This window comes from Cavia porcellus, unplaced genomic scaffold (assembly GCF_034190915.1).
Source record: "Cavia porcellus strain 051 isolate PalLab524CR breed Dunkin Hartley unplaced genomic scaffold, mCavPor4.1 scaffold_10, whole genome shotgun sequence".
Lineage (NCBI taxonomy): Eukaryota > Metazoa > Chordata > Mammalia > Rodentia > Caviidae > Cavia > Cavia porcellus.
In genome coordinates, this window is record NW_026947493.1 from 31,962,173 (window position 1) to 31,980,489 (window position 18,317).

The 18,317-nt window shown below is 53.7% G+C and overlaps 1 protein-coding gene and 1 long non-coding RNA gene across 3 annotated transcripts; one reads left to right on the forward strand and one right to left on the reverse strand.

Annotated features, from left to right (window-relative positions):
• The first annotated feature begins 1,575 nt into the window (after nucleotides 1-1,575).
• Nucleotides 1,576-17,109, forward strand: Fam107a (family with sequence similarity 107 member A). 2 transcript variants are annotated; one of them, XM_003480127.5, is made up of 4 exons: nucleotides 1,576-1,739; nucleotides 12,229-12,403; nucleotides 14,523-14,679; nucleotides 15,011-17,109. In XM_003480127.5, exons 1-4 carry the CDS (start codon nucleotides 1,682-1,684, stop codon nucleotides 15,116-15,118), a joined length of 498 nt encoding a protein of 165 aa, XP_003480175.2. In that variant the 5' UTR covers nucleotides 1,576-1,681; the 3' UTR covers nucleotides 15,119-17,109. The 2 variants fall into 2 exon arrangements, with proteins under 2 accessions (XP_003480175.2, XP_005008332.1); XM_005008275.4 differs by lacking the exon at nucleotides 1,576-1,739 and adding an exon at nucleotides 5,123-5,253.
• On the reverse strand, nucleotides 9,263-15,023 carry LOC111754581 (uncharacterized). The gene is made up of 2 exons (XR_002789263.2): nucleotides 14,905-15,023; nucleotides 9,263-9,574 (listed from the first exon to the last, which is right to left on the reverse strand). It is a non-coding gene; the product is annotated as an uncharacterized LOC111754581 (long non-coding RNA).
• Nucleotides 17,110-18,317: the final 1,208 nt, after the last annotated feature.

Below are 18,317 nucleotides of genomic sequence, written 5' to 3' on the forward strand. Positions count from 1 at the left end.
AGTTTTGGCACCACCTGGGTTCAAATTCCAGTCCCACTGCTAAGGGTCTACTGAGTGTGGACAAGTCCCAGGAACTCTGCTCTCATCTCCAACAGGGGTACAGCCAGAGCAGGGGCAAAGAGCCACCAGCAGATTAAATGGGATGAGCAGAAAATTGGGTGCCATTCCTTGCTGTGAAAGAGGCTGTAAGATGAGGAACCCCAGGTGTGTGGACACCGCCTGGAACTCCTAGGCTGGAGGCTGAAGAGGGGGGTGATGGGTCTGCTCCGTGAGGACCCTGATGACTGACCCCAGATGATGTCTGGCGTGTGTCAGATGGACCCCTGGGCCTTGGATGGTGTCTGAGAAGCAAGAAAGCACGAGGACCTCTGGGCCTCAACAATGGCCCAAGACAAGCCAGGGCTGGCTGGCGGACAACCAGGGATGCAGAGCGGACACAGAGGCAGAGGAAGGTGGCGGTGTGGGGCCTCAGTGTAGGAGTCTTTGGCCTGCCCTGGACACCTCTGAACAGAGGCCACCCAGGGCCCTGCATAGCTCCACGGGGCAAAGCGTGGAGGGTGACAGTCTTCAGGAGCACAAGTTTCCGGGACTGAGAGCTGGTCTGGGCCCTGGCTTACACTCATGGGCAAGCCACCCCACCTCTCAGAGTCTCAGCTGTCTAAGCTGGAGGTGACCTTTCCAGCACTGTGCTGAAGGTAAAGGAGATGACCAGCAGTGGAGCCAAGAGTCCAGACTCTGAGGTTAGACCACACGGCTCCACACTGTGTGACTTTAGAGAAGTTGCTGACCTCTCTGGGCCTCAGTTGCCTCTCCTCTGTGAAACTGGAATGTTAGTAGGAGTGACTTCAAGAGCTTTACAGATGAAAAGAAACAGGACCAGAAGCAAATTCTTTTTTGCTATATAAGAAACAGCATAGCACCAGACAAAGTAGCTTATCAGGACTGCCAGCCTCTTACTTCCCCAGACTGCCCGCTTGACACTGCCCCTCCCCCTTCAGTTGGTCCTCCCAGCCCAGGCCCTCACAGCACTGGCAGAGTCAAAGGAATCAGTCTCAAGGAACCCTCCAGCCGCCCCCTCAGTCACACCCCCGACCCCTCACTGCCACCTGCCACAGAGGCTTTGGGACATTTTGTTAAAAGTACCAGTACAGTGTCTGTCCCTTCTGTTGTGAGTGCTTAAAATACACACACGCTGAGCCAGGTAACCTCACAACCCATTTCACAGATGGGGAAACTCAGCTTCTGCCAGCAGAGGTTGCTAAATTCCTGCCACACAGCTGGTAACTGGAGGACTGGGCAGGGGCTTCAGGGTCCCAAATCAGCTTGCACCATCCAAGGAGGACTGCGGCCAAAGACAACGGAAAAGCAGGCGAGGAGGCAGCCGGGCGGGCGGAGGTCAGGGCACCTGTTCCCTCCCAAGGCCGGGCGGACCGCGCCTTCCCTCCCTCGCTCACCTGCGCCCGGCGCGCTCCCTGGGCCCGGATCCCGGGCCAGGGCCCGACCCCTCCCGCCAGGGCGGCGTCTCCCGCCCGCCCCTCGGCCGCGTCCGTAACCAGATCCCGGGCGCGTTTGGGCAGCCGAGTGGCGTCACGCTCCGGAGGCCTCGGGTGGGGACTGCGCTCCCTCCCGCGCGCTCGCATCCCATCCCGCGGTGCCCGCCTCGCAGTCTGGAGCGCGGGGCATGGCGCAGAGGCCCGCCGAGGCTACCGGGCTCTACCGGGCGGTGCTGCTCAGGTCGGGTAAGTGGGCCCGGGCCCCCGCGTCCTCCCGCTCTTCCCGTCTGTTCCTCACGGTTCTGGTTCTTTCTTTCCTTCTTCTCCAAACCTCGTAAGTAGTGTCAGGGACCGCCCCCTCCCTCCCCTCCAGCCAGAGCGCCTTCCTCGTGCCTCGGGTACAAACCTCCCGGAGGCTGCAGCCCCTGACGTCCCCAGGGCGCGCGGGAGGGCGCCCCACGCGAAGGCGTCTGCGCCGGCCCGGAGCGCTCGTGGGGAGCTGCGCACCGGGCGGTGGCGCGCGGGGAAGCACGGGCCAGGGGTGCGCTGGCCACAGGGACAGGCGCAAGCAAGGCACGGGTGGGCGCAAGCAAGGCACTTGTGCGCTCGGACGCGAGCAGCGACGTGGAAGGAAACGCTTGGCGCTCTTGTGTTTTGAGGATGGAGTTGGGTGACAGGTGTTTTGTCTCTTAATGATTTTTGCATGCACCGAGCACGTCTTGCTTTACAACTCCGAGCAATACGAGGCTTTATATTCAGAAGAAAAATAGATAAACGAAGTTCTGCGCAGTGTAATTTGGAAAAGCAGGGATGCGGGGGCGCCCTCAGTAAGCCTTTGGGGAATTTCCTTCTCAAACTCAGCTTGGAGAGAAAGGAGTGGGGGAAGGTGGAGATCGGCCTCAGGCTGGGATTCCTGCCACTTGGAGGTGGTGGTTAGAAAGTGTCCAGGGACTTGGGCTCCTTGGCTGCTCCCTAGCCACAAGTAAACATCAAAGCATCAAAGCAGGGGTCACTTTGGCATCTGAGCTGGCGCTGGAGCCCATGGGATGGAAGCCCTGGAGGGAAGACGCCCTCCGTGGAAGGACACGTTCTCAGCCACGCCAGGAAAGCTGTGTAGTCCTATAGTAAAAGCACCTGCGGAGGTCACCTGCACCCTCCCTGAAGCTCAGGCCAGGTCCCCAGTGAGGAGGAAGGACTCTCTCAGGTTTCCTCACCTCTTGCACCTTTCTCTGAGCCAGGTGACAGACACAGCCTCCATCCTGCTTTGGCCAGGTAGGGCTAGCAGATCCAATACAGGGCACCCGGTGAAATCCAAACTCAGATAAACAACTGGAAACATGTTAGTGTAAACTGTTCCAAATATTACACAGGAGAGATTTGTGCTAAAAAAAAAATATGTATGGCTTATCTGAAATTTAAATTTAACTGGGAGCATTGCATTTTTATTTGCTACATGTAACCACACTGCCAGGAATCCCGGAATGCCTGGCTTGAGATGCTATGGTCTACCCATGTCCTCTTCTACACACATCACAGACCACACACACACACGCACATACACACACACACACACACACACACACACACACACACACACACTGCTCTCCCCACCCCCAGACCCACAGCCCAGCTTTTTTCTGGCTGTAAAGGAATTAAAATGTGTGTGGGGGGGTGGCATTCTGGGGTCTTTCAGTGGCTTGGACACCAATTTATCTATGTATAAATATAGCTGGGTTGAGAGCCAGCCTTCTGAAACACATCTCTTGGTTCCTCCCCACCCACGCCAGCGTTCCTGGGCTCACGCTGGAAGTCTTCTCCCCGGTAAATACGTCCCAGTTCAAACTTGCAGAGGCGACGCTCAGTGCTGGTATAATCTTTCCATGACCCCAGGACAAGTCTTTGTGCCAGCACAGCCTCTTCTCCCCTCTTGTCCTTCCGCATGTTTGGAGCAGCAGGGAGGCGAGGAGAGGGCAGACAGCAGTTTGACCCCAGGGATGTTTGCGGGTGGCTTCTCAGAAACCTCACAGAGACTTAGAAGGGCCAGGGAGAAAGTTTTGTGTTGCTATGGGAGCATCTTGTTGCCGTTAGTGGGCCCCTATGAGCTGCTCCAAGCACCTGCCTCTCTTGAAAAGGAGGGGCAGACGTGAAAGGAAGGTTGTTTGGGGAGTTTTTCTACAGGCTGCACCCCAGCTCTGTCCCACAACTGCCTTCCCTGGCCCTCACTATTCCCCCTTCCACTTGGCTCCTCTGGTTCCTGAGAAATCAGACTTCAAAGGCAGGAGGGATGTGCTCCCATCTGTCCCCCAGCCCGGCATCAGGGGAGCAAGGATTCTGGTCCCCTGGCCCCAGTCCTCTCACATCAGCGCATGCATCCCAGCGGACATTTTGTGTGTGGGCCCTTGTTTACTGTCTGAGCCCCCTTGAGTGTCAGCTTCCCGAGGACAGGCATCCTGTCTGCCTCCTTTGTATGCATCCCTGCACTTGAGAGGCCCTGGGAATACAGCAAGTACTCAGCCAGTGTTTACTAAGTGAAGAGTCCTACAGGGCGGTGAGAACACAAGCTTTCATTATAATGTCTCCATTCGGGTGTGAGGTGTGCCCTGGGCCTCCCCACCTTTCAGCCTACAAGAGTCTATGGGGAAGGAAAGTTGGGCAAAGGCCCAGGTTAACTGGTCAATGCCAGCTTCCTCACTATGGGCAAAGGGTAATGCCAAGAACTAGAAAAACCTCTAAATGTCTATACCTGAAGGCCCAGCCTCACTAGTAGAAAGCCAATTCCTGGATTCGGGGAAGGCTTCTGTCCTCTGCAAGCACCCAGATTGGCCTTAGATATCTGCAGAGCGGCTGTGTTAATATCTGCACATCCTCATGGAGCATGGTTCAGGGAACATGAACTTTGCCAGCCCACGGCCATGTGCTGAAGCCCAGCCACAGCCCACTGAGTCCAGGCCCTCTGCAGCAAAGTCCCGTTAGCTAAGCAGTGTCATCTCATGTAGGTCATCTCCCAACATCTGGCACACACAAGCCAGGCTCAGAGGCCTTCAGTGACCACCGAGAGGCTGGTGCTGGAGCCCAGCTGACCCCGGAGCTGCTTTGGGCAGGACATTGCCAGCTACTACCCACTCCCAAGCTAGTGCCCCTGGCTCCTCTGTGAAACTCCAGAGGCATTCAGAGTGTCAGATAAGCATTGTGAAGGTAGTTTTTGACCCTAGTAGATGACCAGGAACTCACCCAAAACTGTGTAATCTCCGCTCCCTTGTACCTCCCACTCCTCACTCCCCAAGAGCATTTTGTCCTGGAGAATTCATCACTGCAGCAGGAAGCTCAGCTTCCCTTTCCACCAGGAAGCTCTGGAGTCCACTCTCTCTGACCCTCTGTTAAGAAACGGGAAGTTTCTCTGCAAGAACCACCCCATGCCAAGCAAAGCTTGGCAAATGGCTTATTCCTCATCAGTCTGACAAAATAGATACTTATTTGTGCCTGTCAAATGGGTGATTTGGACATGGTGTTCCGCACCATGGAAGTGGCCGCGCACCAGCGAAATATCCGTTACTATAGTAACAGTTCCTTTTTATTGATACCAGAATAAACAGGAATGCTAAGCAGCCTCACTTGTTGGCTCATTTCAGCAGCCTCCCATCCCCAGGGCTTTAAGAACCGCCCTTTGGAGGCGGCCCTCCTGGCCAGTCTGGGACTTCGCAGTGGAGTGAGGAGCCAGCAGCCCTGCTCCTGACTTCCCTCCCGGGACCCAGCGTGAGAAGTAAGACCATTTCTGTTCGCTTCCACCTGCCTTCAGTCTGAGCCCTGTGCCCTGGGAGGAGCGGGAGGGCAGGGGGACAGGCGGGGGCGCTGCGGGGCTGTGGGTGGGCTGAACTCTCTGACCTGAGGGGCCTGGGTCCCTGGGTGAAATGGTACAGAGAATGCTGCTGCCAGTCTGGCTTAGGAGCGGGTACCCCATACAGCCCTGCATTTCTGTTGATCTTTTGCTCCTGAATACTCAGAGCAATCTGAGTGGATACACCATGTGGCCTTGCCTGGATCCATTAGCACCCAGCAGGTGGGTGTCCTGGGGTACAACCAAGAAAACAGCCTTTAGTGTCAATTAGAGCTCAGCTGAGATTCTGGTTCCTTCATTCACTGGCTGTGTGATCTGGGGAAATCGGATCACCTCTCTGAGCCTCACAGTCTTCGTCTGCAAAGGAGATAATTATACAGCCACCTCTTCGGTCTGCTGTGAGAATTCCAGGAGACACAGCCGCTAGGTCTCAGTACTGTGCCTGGCACCTCCTAGGTACCATGGCGACGGTCTGCCCATTTGGTGACGGCAGCCTTAGAGTAAGGTGGTGTAGACTAGTCTAGATTGGGCCAGCAATCAGGCTCCATGGAAATCGGTGTGTCACTTTCTGACCTGGTGGTTTCTGACTGAGACCGCACTGTGTCCTGAGTGGCTCCTTTAGCTCGGGGAGCAGTCGGTCCTGCCGGGGTCTCCCTACAGAGGCCCCTGCGGGAAGGCCCGGTCTGCTGATGCTTGTTCCCTGCAGTGGCACAACGCTGACCACCAGCCTCCTAAGGACCCCCGCGTCCAGCCCTGGACTGAGTACAGAATTGACTCAAACCCTGAAGGCCCACCCAGACACATTCCTCACAAAGTAGGAAGCTGCGGTGGTCAAGGCAAAGGGGTCAGGCAGTGTGTCTGAGGCATCAAATCCACATGCACAAACTGCTCTGCTCGGGCGTCCAAGCACTGGCCAGAGGCTGCCGGCAGACCTGGAGGAGGTTCTGTGGTCGCTGGCCAGAGAAATCCAAGTGGGCACTTTGCCCACCAGGAGGAAAAAGGCAGGAAGAGCTGGGAAATCCAGCAGCCGTACTTGTTACTGGGCCGAATGCATCTTTCTAGCCAGCCATTATTTTAAAAGCCTGTCTCCCCCTCCTCTGCCCTGCCACCCTGTCACATGCTGAACCAGAACAGTGCTGAGGAGGAGGACAATGAACTCTGAGTGACTACCCAGGAGGGGACTGGCCTGGGGGCAGCCAGGCCTGGGGATCTCAGTGAGGGTTTGCTTCATGTGGGCTCACAGCCCTCCGGTTACCAGGCCTCCATTTTCTTGTCTCTAAAATGGGCTCCCAAAGCCTCTTCATCAGAGTTTCTTGAGTAAAAAGAGAGGAAAGGGAAACTCTGTCAACAGAAAAACATTTTGCATCTGAAGGCAGTGGTATGGTCACAAGAGCACTGAAGCTAGAGTCAGAGGACCCTGGCTTTGTCAGTTATTCACTGCAAAGCTCAGCCCTGATTTTTACCCATAAACTCTTGGGGTGATAATGTCTAAGCTTCCAGGGCTCAGCAGCAAGGTCCTTCTGGTCAGCAGGACCACTGTTTAGATTTCTGAGGCCCATTCCATCAGGCCCTGGGCCTAGCATGTCTGCACATGGGGTCATTTCAGCCTAAGGAAGCCCCACAAGCAGTTTCTGCCATTTACCACTGTGGAGAGAAGCAGCACAGGAAGGGAAGGGAAATCACACAGCTAGGAAAGGCATCTGCTTTAGCCACAGTGCTTTACTGGCTGTAGCCACAGTGCTTACATGTCGTTGGTATGACTGAAGCCATGAAAGACACAATTGAAACCACTAGAACAAGGGACAGAGAGATGGAAGGACCATGAATACCTCAGCCTGTGGTCCCTTAGCCAGTCTCAGGATGAAGGGGGACCGGGAGCCCCATCAGTATAACTCCTCTTCATCTCTCTTTTTCCTGGTACCTAGGAGAATACTGGCATTTCATTTCAAAGCTGCTACCCTAACAGTAGCCATGCACACCCCCGCAGCCTAATGAGATTGCTCTGGAAGCCCAGTCTGAGCCTTATCTGGTGTGGGTATCTCTGGGGTCATCTGGAGAACCAGGGAAGAACTAAGCTAGGGGCTCTAGTCTCTCCTGTCCTCCAACCTCTTGTTGCTCCCAACCTTGAGTAACAAGGTCAGCCCCACAGTGTGCATGCTGAGTGGGAATTAGCCACTCATTGTGAAGTTCTGCAAGACACCCTGCCTCCTGCAGCCCCACACCCAGCTCTTGAATTCATCGGTCTGCAGGTATCATTATACAGAAGAAGCTCCCCAGGAAGCACAGACCCACCCAAGTCTCATGAAGGCGAGGAACCTCTCACAGACCTGCTCATGATAACCGGGCCAGATCACTTGGGCAAAAGCAGAGAACCTTGGTTGTTTGGGTTCTTTGTTTAAGTCTATGGTTTGCAAAGATGTCCCACCATTTAAATCACCTTGGGAGTTTTAAAACTTTCAGAGGCCAAGTTGGCTTCCAAGCCAATTAAATCAGAATCCCTGTGGGGGAATCAGGATTAGTTTATTACAACCTCCTTGGTGACACCAGCATGTGACACCTTAACCAGCCAAGGCTAAGGTCCACGGACTTAACCCAGGCAGCTTTCAAGGAGAGTGAGAGTGCTGGATCCAGGGTTGGCGATGGGACTTATTAATTGTAATGGCTACGAGCAGCTCACTGGGAAATCACACTGCAGTCCAGGGGTACCACAGACAGTTTCACGCTGCAGGAGTTGAGGGCCTGGAGCTGATCTGTGCACACCTGCCTTGCTATGTGTGGCAGCTCTGGCAGCCAACATCAAGCCTTAACCCTCTGTGCTAGGCATTTGCCAGGCACTTGCGAGTATCACTTCGTGTATTAAACAAAAGCCTCATGAGCAGGGCTCTGCTCTGCTCCCACCCGCAGAGGAGAAAACACCGAGACAGCTGTCCCTCCCACACGGCTCTGCTGCTCACACCTGAAAGCGGCACAGATGTGAGTACTGAGGGGGCACAGCCACGCTCCAAGACTTCAGAATTTGGACCAAAGGCCCAGGGTTTCAGACTCCGGTTCCCCAGGACAGGCCAGCTTGCCCTAGACTGAAAAAGGACAGAGCTGAGATTCGAACCAGGTCTGAAGGTTTTCAAGGTCTCTAAGGGATATTAGCCGTTTAACATTGTCCTCCTCCTCTGCCCAGTTCCTCTCTCTGCAGCTCTTCTGTAGTGTTTTTCACCTTTTTTATTCTCAGTCCTGACCTGTTAATGACACCTCTCCAGCACGTGGGATCTCAGGATGCTCAGCAACCTTAAAAATGACCCCAGCCTCCCTTACAGGCCCGCTGGGCTCCAGGACAGTCCAGATTTTCCTGAGCTTTGAAGTTGTGCAGTCCTTGGCAAGGGATGAGGGCTCAGCTGGCCACCAGGGCTGCCCATCCAGGACGGCCAGTTGGCAAGCTGGGCACTGCACGGCTTTAAGGCTTCCTTCAAGAAAGCCTCCTTTGTGAGCCAGTTTGTGTGAGGTTCCTCTACTCAGAAGCCTTCATGGAATTAAAAGGCAGGAAGGGTGGCTTTGCAGTTCTTAAGCCCTGGGGGTTTCCAACAGGCCTCACCTCCCCACCCCCACACACCTGTGTACTAGGACCTCACGTGGGCTGCCTGCTGGGATTTCACACTTCAGTACCCCAAGAGCCAAAAGGAGCAGCTTCCCCCCTGCAGCTCTGGGTGAATGAACTAGCCCCAGGTGGGCATGATGGTGCACACCTGTAAATCCAGCACTCTGGGAGGCTGAGGCAGAGAGGTTTTAAGTTTGAGGCCTGCCTGGGTAATTTAAGGACTTACCAACACCCTATCTCTGAAGTACAAAACAAAAATAGTCTGAACAGTCTGGGGATGTAACTGGGTGCAAAGGCCCTAAGTTCAATTCCCAGAACTTGAAATGAAAAAAAAAAAAACAGAAGGAAAGAAGAAAGAACCAGCCACATCCTTCAGCCTCACTGCTAATCTCATGGCAAAGGAAAGGGGGCCCAGAGCAGACCCCTGAACCAGGACCAGCTGCCACCCAGACCCGGGGCATGATAGCTGGGCAGGGCACAGTGATGGCAGAAGGTTAAAGCAAGACTGAGTCCTCCTCTGGGCAGGGAATGACCCTGGACAGTCAGCAGTCGGCTAGCAGTGCTAGCAGTGACCATGGGCCACGCCTCTCAGCCGGACCAATGGGAGGTTTCTTCCTCTGGAGTTTAGTGGGAAGGAGAGGCCACCGAGACTTCCTGCTGCAAGCGAAGGAAACCAGAGTCACAAAGATTTTCAAAACCTGCTGACAGCCTTTCTGGCATGGCATCCAGAATGACCTTTTAAGCTGAATTCAGACGCGATCCTTCCCAACTTGAGCCCACCCATCCCGTCTCGGGCACACTGCGCCTTTGTGTTCCCTGAACAGACTGCTTGTTGAAGGTGCAAGAGTGGGGCCCACTCGGACACCCCCTTCAGTCCCAGGCCCCCGATCTTCCATGCAGCCCCTTTGAGAGGCCTCCCGCACCTGGCTGAAGCTGGGTCCTGGGTTAAAATCCAGTGAAGCAGGCCTTGGAGCTCAGTACCATTGCAGTCATTTGGGGGTGGGGGGTGAGTGTGTGTGTGTGTGTGTGTGTGTGTGTGTGAGTGTGCTATCTGCCCCCTTCCTTGGGCTCAGTGAGAGCAGAGACCTCATCCTGGTGGCCTGCCACGGGCGTTGCGCCTGTTGTGTGGCACTCTTGACTGTGAGTGATTACTTTGTATCTGGCATCTTACTGAATTTTCTCTCCTAGTGCATGGCTGACTGTGTAGCTTTATCTTTTCAAATATTAACTTGGCCATTTCCTAAAGTTATAGAACTTATTTCTGTTTCCCGTCTTATAACTTTGGCCACATACAGTTTGCTCTGGTAAAGACGGCTGTGAAAATGAAGTGTATAACTCTGGAAGATTTGGGACACAAACAGACTAAGGACAGGCAGAGTAACCAGGAGTCACAGTAGCTATTACAGTTTAGTACGGCCAGGTATGGTAATGTATACCACACACTCGGGAGGCTGAAGCAGGCGGATCGACACAAATTCAGAGAAATAGTCGGGGAGAGGTGTAGTCTCAGCCTAGACTCCGTAGTTCAAGGCCAGCCTGAACTCCATAGCGAGGACCTGAAGGGTTTGGAGCTTGGGAAAGAAGTAGGTATCAAGGGGAGGAGGCCCCAAAACTCCAGTTTGAATCAGGGTGTTCTAGTACTTTGACTCCCAGACAAGTTGGTCCCATAGATGAAGAAAATATCCCCACAAAAGGGGGATACAGAAGGATAGAGGCAACTGCTTATTTTGCCTGTTTTTAAACTACATAATACCATCATGATCATTTTTTAAGAACCAAAAAGTTAGAAAGGATATTGTCTGAAAACAAGCAATCTTATGGAAAAGATGAAAAGGAAGGAAGCCAATTAGAATTCTCATTGTAGAAGTCATTCTAAGAATGCAAATTCAAGAAAATAAATAGCAGATATGTTTCTGTTTTCTGACACTGAATCCGGCTGCATCCACAGGATACCACCTTGCACTCTTTCCGGTGTGCACAACGCTCTCACGTACGTGGTCCTAACTCTCCTCCCGGTGACACTGGTAACAGCAGGGCCACACAAAGCCCAGTCTCCTGCTCCAGCCCTCGCTCCCCCACCGGCCACCACCCACCTGCACCCCTTCACTTCGCCTCCTCTGTTTCCTACCCCAGCAAGCTATCAAGTTTCCAGGTGTCCCAGGGCCACTGCCCCACCCATTTCCCTGTGAAACTCCAGCCTAGCCATCAACATGCAGCCTGGAGGAAATGGTTTCCATGGGCTTGATGTCCTAGGAGGGCAACTGAAGCCCAGTGTGTGAGGTAGGGACACACACCCTCTGTTGCCTCATGGAGCACACAGACTTAGGCAATGGTTCCCCAACGCCATTTTTGGTCTTTTTGAAACAGGGTTTCACTGTGCAGTTCAGGCTTACATTGAACTGAGTTTGTGGCCCAGGCTGGTCTCCAACTCACAGTGATCCTCCTGCCTCAGCCTCCTGAGTGCTGAGATTACAGGTGTGCACCACCATGCCCAGCAAGGCCATATTTTATTATCAGTTACCAAGAGGTATTTTTTGAGGCCTGATACACTTCTGACTAGATCAGACACTGCCGGTGCCTGGCACAGAGAAGGGGCTCAATCTTAGCAGACCTGGACCCACGAAGAGGGCAGGACTCAGGTCTAAATGGTCACTGTCATTACTGCAGGTGGCCAGTGGCCAGGCAGTGGCTACCCGTTTGAGAGTTTTTAAAGGATTTTTTGGTTTTTCAGGCACACGCAGGGCAGGTGCTCTACCACTGAGCTGCATCCTTGGCCCTGCGACATTGCTCACAGTTCCCTCACTCACGCTCCCCACTCCCTGAAGCATTTCCAGGGTGAGGTACAGTCTGAAGCTGAAGGAACCCTCCAGCCTGAATTTCAAGGACACTGGCAAGTTTCAAGCTGCTCTGGCAGAGGGAGACTGAGTAGCCAGGCATTTGTTAAAACATGACAACCGTCACTTTGTGAGTAGGGACAGACATAGCAGCCCCTGCATTTTGTAGTCTCCTCTCTGATATGGGCAGAATGGACAGCTGGACATTCCCATGAGCAAATCTGGGGCTATGGAGAGGCTGCTGGACAATAGGGGATGTTTTCCTTGTAGGGCATTTGTCTAAATTGTCTTTGACACGCACACAGCACTCTTCAAACATCTTTTTCTGGCACAACTGCACTGTGAAGCAGAAGTTTAAACTCGATCCCTCTTACTGGGGAAGGCATTTCCTTTTTGCAGAATCAAGTCAAAAACACATGCAAGACTCAGCCCATATGCTGAGCCCTCTTTGACCCAATCCTCTGCCCACCTGTACAGCCTCCATGTACTCAGAGATCCAGAGGGAGCGGGCAGACATCGGGGGCCTCATGGCTCGGCCAGAGTACAGAGAGTGGAACCCCGAGCTCATCAAGCCCAAGAAGCTGCTGAACCCCGTGAAGGCCTCCCGGAGCCACCAGGAGCTGCACAGAGAGTTGCTCATGAACCACAGAAGGTGAGGGGGATGCGGCCCTGCAGCCCAAGCCTGGCAAGCAGCAAGCCCTGCTAGGGCCTGCAGGAGTGTAGGGAGATAGCCCTCAGGAAGAGGAGGGCTGGCCTTCCTCCCAGGACTCCTGGAGGCTGAGGAGAGCTGAGGGGATCCATGTGAAGGCCCTGGGTATAATCCCTTGGTATCACACACACATATAAAGAAGTTCTTCCTCCCAGTCAAACTGTGGCTAGACCTAGAATGCAAGGAGAAAGGTATCTGTGTTGCTTTTCTTGTCACTGAGGCACAGTACTGGATACCTACAACCCTAAGGAGGAAAAGCTGTATTTTGGCTCACAGTCTGTAGAGGTTTCAGCTGATAATTCATTGGCTCCCAGGCAGGGTGACATGACCGAAGAGAAACAGTCCATGGCATGGTGACAGGGAGCAGAGACAGATCAAGGGACAGGAAGGGAGACACAGTCTTCCAGGCCACCCCAGTGACCCACCACTGAATATCACACCCCATGATCCAGTCCCTTCCCCAACGTCCCGCCTGTCACAGAGGGCTTCTGGGTGACATCCAGGTAGAAGCCATAACAGAAGGGGATCCAGTCCCTGACTTCACAGTAGTACTAGGATGGGTGCTTGGCTGGGTTAGAAATGGGCCTGAGACCCCAGAGAACGGACTGGGAAGAGGTGAAAGAAGCCTCGCCGAAACTGGGGACACCTCAGTTAGCCAGCAGGAGTTGTCCAGTGCCTGCACAGGTGTGACATGTTCAGATGTCAGGAGCACAGTGACTTTGGGGTGGCTGAGGCGGGGGCCGGGTGCTGCAGGCCAGAAGAGGAGTGGGCGCTGGGTGGGCCCTCAGCAGAACAGGACAGTCTGCACCCCATGCCTCAGAAAGGCCCCCCTGGCTGAGGAGTGGGCCCCAGGGTTGCAGAGAAGGGCAGATGGCAGATGGCGGTGGGATCCCCCACAGCAATGCCCTGGGGACAGCTGGGAGGTGACAGGGCTGGGTGTGAACTGGGGCAGTGGGAGGCTGAGCTCACACACACACACACACACACACACACACACACACACACGGCCGGCTGCAGCCCTGGGACCCTTTGTGATTTCCCTTCTCATCTTTAGTGGGGTGATAGGAATTCTAGTACTGACTAAGGCCCCTTCCACAGAAAAACAGCCCCAAAACACTGCGCTGATTTGGGCTTTTTTTTTTTCCACTTAGTATTATGAATGCCTTTTTAAAAATGATTACCACTCTTGGGGCTGGGGATTTAGCTCAGCGGCATATAAGCGCCTGCCTTGCAAGCAGGCAGTCGTGAGTTCGATCCCTGGTACCGATAAAAAGGAAAAAGACAAAAAAAAAAAAAAATGATTACCTCTCTTAATGTTAAAAAAAAAAATCACATCAGAAACTGGCTTAGGGGTCCAGGATGGCACAGCGCCTGCCAGGCAAGTGTGAGGTCCTAAGTTCGATTCCTGCTTCCAAAAACAAAACTACTTAAAGACAAACCACAGGAATATTTATAATAAAAAATAAATAATGTTGAAAAATGTATATACAAAAAAAATTAATGTATCCATATCTCCATCCACAAAAAATGATGAACAAAATCAGGCAGAATTAACTCACAAAAGGAGAAATGCAGACGGCCAGGAATCGTAGCAAAGCTGTTCTGGTTACTAATAGTCAAGGAAACAAATGAAACCAGGTATTACTTCTTGCTTATCAGACTCTCAAATATAAAGAGGGTTGACTGTGAGGACCAGGAGAAATAAATGCTCTTGAAGAACGGTGCAGAAGTACAAGATGGGTAACTTTTCTAAGGAAATAGTACTCACAGTGTCTGAAAGGTGCTCAACCCAGTAAGCCCGCCTTGAGAAACTGTCCTAGGAAAATCTCCAGAAGCCACGCAAAGCCGGGTCTCTGCACGCTGGGCTCTGATCTTTCTCTGCCCCTGGACAGCTGAGACCTCCAGAGCCTTCAGTCCCCTCCCCAAGTGACACAGCAGTGGCTCCACCTCCCGGGCTTCCCGGGAATCGTAGGAGAGGACTCCCAAAGACCTCCCTTGGGAGGGGTAGCCCTGGGGTGCGGGAGGTGGGCAGGGGAGGCCTCCTGACGCGCTTTCCCCTCAGGGGCATCGGAGTAGACAGCAAGCCCGAGCTGCAGCGCGTCCTGGAGCACCGCCGCCGGAACCAGCTCATCAAGAAGAAGAAGGAGGAGCTGGAGGCCAAGCGGCTGCAGTGCCCCTTCGAGCAGGAGTTGCTGAGACGGCAGCAGAGACTGAATCAGGTGGGAAGGGGCGCTGGGCCCGCGCTGGCACCCCCACAGCTGTCTGGGCCCTGGGGATGTCGGCGTCTCCCTACTGCAAGCTCATTCTGATTTGTTGTCATAGCCTCCCCAAGGCACCCCACCGCAGAGGCGGGGAGGCAGGAGGGCTAAGTGATTTGCACCTAGCTCCCAGAACTCAATCTCAGCCTCTGCACCCTCCCTGACCAGGCTGGTGGCCAAACTTACCCAGCTTGGTTTTGTTCCCCAGAGGAAACCTGTGGTCCAAACCCACAATTTTTGGGAAGGGGATCCCTTAGCTCCAGCCATTTACACCTGCCTCTCTCTCCTCCAGCTGGAAAAACCACCGGAAAAGGAAGAAGACCACGCCCCGGAATTTATCAAAGTCAGGGAAAACCTCCGGAGAATTGCTACCCTGACCAGTGAGGAGAGGGCTCTGTAAGGGCCCACACTGCCCGGACGCCTCTGCAGCCCCCCACCCCACCCCACCCTGCAGGCCTGGGTCCCCGGCCAACTGTGATGCTGACACTGCTCGCATAGAAATGTGTTGCCCCTGGGTCTCGGCGCTGGCTGGGCAGCTAGGGACACCTGAGCTCCTGGGCTTTTCCTTCTGCCCATTTGTCCCTCCTGCCATTATCAGGAAATGAAACCACTGCCAGGAAAGCCTCCACACACCCTTCCTGATTCTGAGCCCAGCAGAAGAGGCCTTCCTGGCAGACCTGGAAAGGAGGGACAGGTCTTGGGGAGTGTCCATGTGGGGCAGAACCGGGTTTCAAGGACTCCTGCCTTGAAAGGCACCAAGCAGAGAGAGGCTGAGCTGTGGGTGGGACAGGAAGGGCAGGGCAGCTCAGAGGCAGCTACCACAGCCAGGCGGGGAGGGGACAAACCAAGACAGGTTTCCAGCCCCCACCCCCTGCTATGCCTCGATTTCGATTTCTCCTCCTCCTCTTCTTCCTCCTCCTCCTCCTCCCCCGGGGCCTCTCAAGCCCCACCACCACTCCCAGCCAGGCTGCAGCTCCCCAACCTCAGTAGCGCTTCTCCATGTTCACTGCATAGAAATCACAGGGGATCTTGATGAAACAGCTTTGGTCAGCAGCTCTGGGCCAGGAGCTCAGGTTCCGCATGTCTAACCTGCTGTCAGGGAAGGGTGCTTTGAGAACCCTCTTGGGAGTGGCAAGGCTGTGGCACCCAGCGGTAGCCATGCTGGTGGCCCACCCCAGGGACTCCTGGCTCTGGAAGACATCCACCCCACAAACCACGTTGGTTATGGGACAGTCACTTTCCCCAGAGATGTCCATAACTGCCAATCTACATTTCCCACAGTGTGACTACACCATTGTGGAATTTCTGCTAAAAAGAAAAATAACTCTGCCTTTTCTTACAGCCTCTTTGGGAAGCAAATGTGCAGGGATTTGCAGAGGGCTTCTAGAAATGCAACAGTAGCTTGAAGACCCCACTGCGTGCTGATGGACTGGGCTCTCTGGCCTTGGTCCCCTGAGGCCCCTGAAAACACCTGGGCCTCCTCCAGGAAATCCACCTGTTTTTCCCGACCCGGATATTTTACTCTTTGACACCTATGCCATTCTTAACAATCTAGGGAATAAGCCTGCCATGTTTCTTTTCCCCTGAAGAGTAAACTTCTCTGCCTCAAGCTTGGCGAGCCATTCATTGAAGTGGCCTGGGAGGGCAGCACACCTGGACAATCCCAGCACCCTGGGAGGCTGAGGCAGAAAGATCGGAAGTTCGAGGCCAGTCTGGGGAACTTAGCAAGACCCTGTCTAAAAATAAAAAGGGTCAGGGATGTGACTGATAGAATCCTTGCCTAGCATATGCAAGGGGCTAAATTCGCTGAGGGATACAGGCAAGAGGGATACAGGCAAGACAGTGTCCAGATGGGCTAGGAATGCTTGAGGTTTCAGCCAGGGATCCCCAGTGTGGCTCCACAGAAATGAGGCCTCAGGTGTAAAAGGGACCTAAAACATCCTGTCATCTAGCGGGTCCAAGGCAGACACCTTGGTACTCCCTGTTGGACATTCCCAGCTCCACTCTCTGCCCCTGGACAGCTGAGACCTCCAGAGCCTTCAGTCCCCTCCCCATGAGACAGGCTATAAATCCTGATTCTCATGGCTGTAATCTGCTTCAAAGCTCACGGTGACCATGTGACCAGGTATGGCCAATGAAACTGAAATCTACAGGAGCTTTGAGAAACATGCTTTTCTGAATTAAAAAAAACAAGACATGTGCCTAGTTCCTTCCCCACCCCCTCCTTTTTTCCTGCTTCAATTGATGATGTGATGCCTGGAACCATAGCAGCCACTTTGCTACAGGAGAAAAAGGCCAAGAGAATCACAAGAGATCCTTTGACCCAGCCAATGCCAACAGCTATCTTTCTCAAGAATTCTTGTAAATAGTAATAAAGCCTTGTTTGTCTAAGTTGGTCAATCTATTACATACAACTCAAAGTGTTCCTCAATGATATAAATATTGTTTCTCAGCCTCTTAGCTAAGATCAAGTATGGTACCTAAGTGACACAAAAGAAAATCACACCTAAATTCATGCCTAGGAATGCCTGCAGGCCACGCTAAAAACTCAATATTCTCTTCCCCCTTCAGAAGCCTATTATATCAGGATCCGTTGGTACTGGGTTTGGGTTCCCTTTTTCTGTAACTTCCGATATTCAGGTAACGGCCTGAGAGTGGGAATTTGGACATCAGTAATTGAGTATTTGTTGAGTGCCCACTCCTGTGCCACCTGCTGGGGGCACACGGAGATAGCGTGCACGCTCTTTGCTGCTTTCTGGCTGTGACTTCCCCCTACCTGGTCTCAAAGCGATCCTGCAGCGGTCGGTCACAGCCTCCTGCACAGCGCCCTCTGCTGGCTGCAAGAGGCGGCTATTCCCGCCTTGCGGAAAGTCCAGCCAGTTCCTGCTCCCTTCACCTCGGCGGGCTCCCCACGGCCAGCCCCGGTGGCTCAGCCCTGGCTCCGCACACTCCCTGAGCCCCCTTCTCACCTCCGGCCAGCAGCGTCCTCCGAGGCAGCCGCGCGCCCTCAGCTCCCTTACCTCCTTGAGTCTTTTTCACGCTTCTCCTAGTGTAGATGGTGAAAAGGCCACCATCTACACAATTCCTCTCTAAGGAGTTAGGACGGGCCATCTAAAGCCAGCTGGTCTGGCTATCGCTTCAGTGAACTCACAGTCCACACTGGGACTTCAGAGAGAACCATCGGACCCGCGGACAGGAAGATTCTCAGGGAAGCATGTTTTCTTGTGCAAGGCAGCAAAGTAGCCTTGGTCACCAGAGACTGGTCAGTGGAGCAGCAGCCCACCTGGATAAGCAAACTCCTATGTCCAGGGGCTTTCAAACGCCCCGTATACAGCTGGGGGACTTTGGAACTCATCACCCTAGTCCAGAGATCCAGGCATCCTGTCTTTCCTCTACAAACGCTCTATTCTCTAAAAATTATCAAAGCGTCAGCTTTAGTCACTTCTTCAGCCCTCACGCTCTTGGGAAGGTGCCCATGGGCCCCTAAAATAACCCATATGCTTTGCTCTTCTCCATTAGCCTGGTACGCATTTGCTTCCCAGCTCCAGCCAAAGAGGCCACAGAACCAAGGGCAATAGCCGATCTCTCCCTGCCTCTAA

Excerpts from the sequence above, each read along its gene's own strand:
- Fam107a (XM_003480127.5), top strand. The coding sequence starts at position 1,682 with ATGGCGCAGAGGCCCGCCGAGGCTACCGGGCTCTACCGGGCGGTGCTG. Across the intron at positions 12,404-14,522 it reads TTGCTCATGAACCACAGAAG|GGGCATCGGAGTAGACAGCA; the intron begins GTGAGGGGGATG and ends CTTTCCCCTCAG. Across the intron at positions 14,680-15,010 it reads GGCAGCAGAGACTGAATCAG|CTGGAAAAACCACCGGAAAA; the intron begins GTGGGAAGGGGC and ends TCTCTCCTCCAG.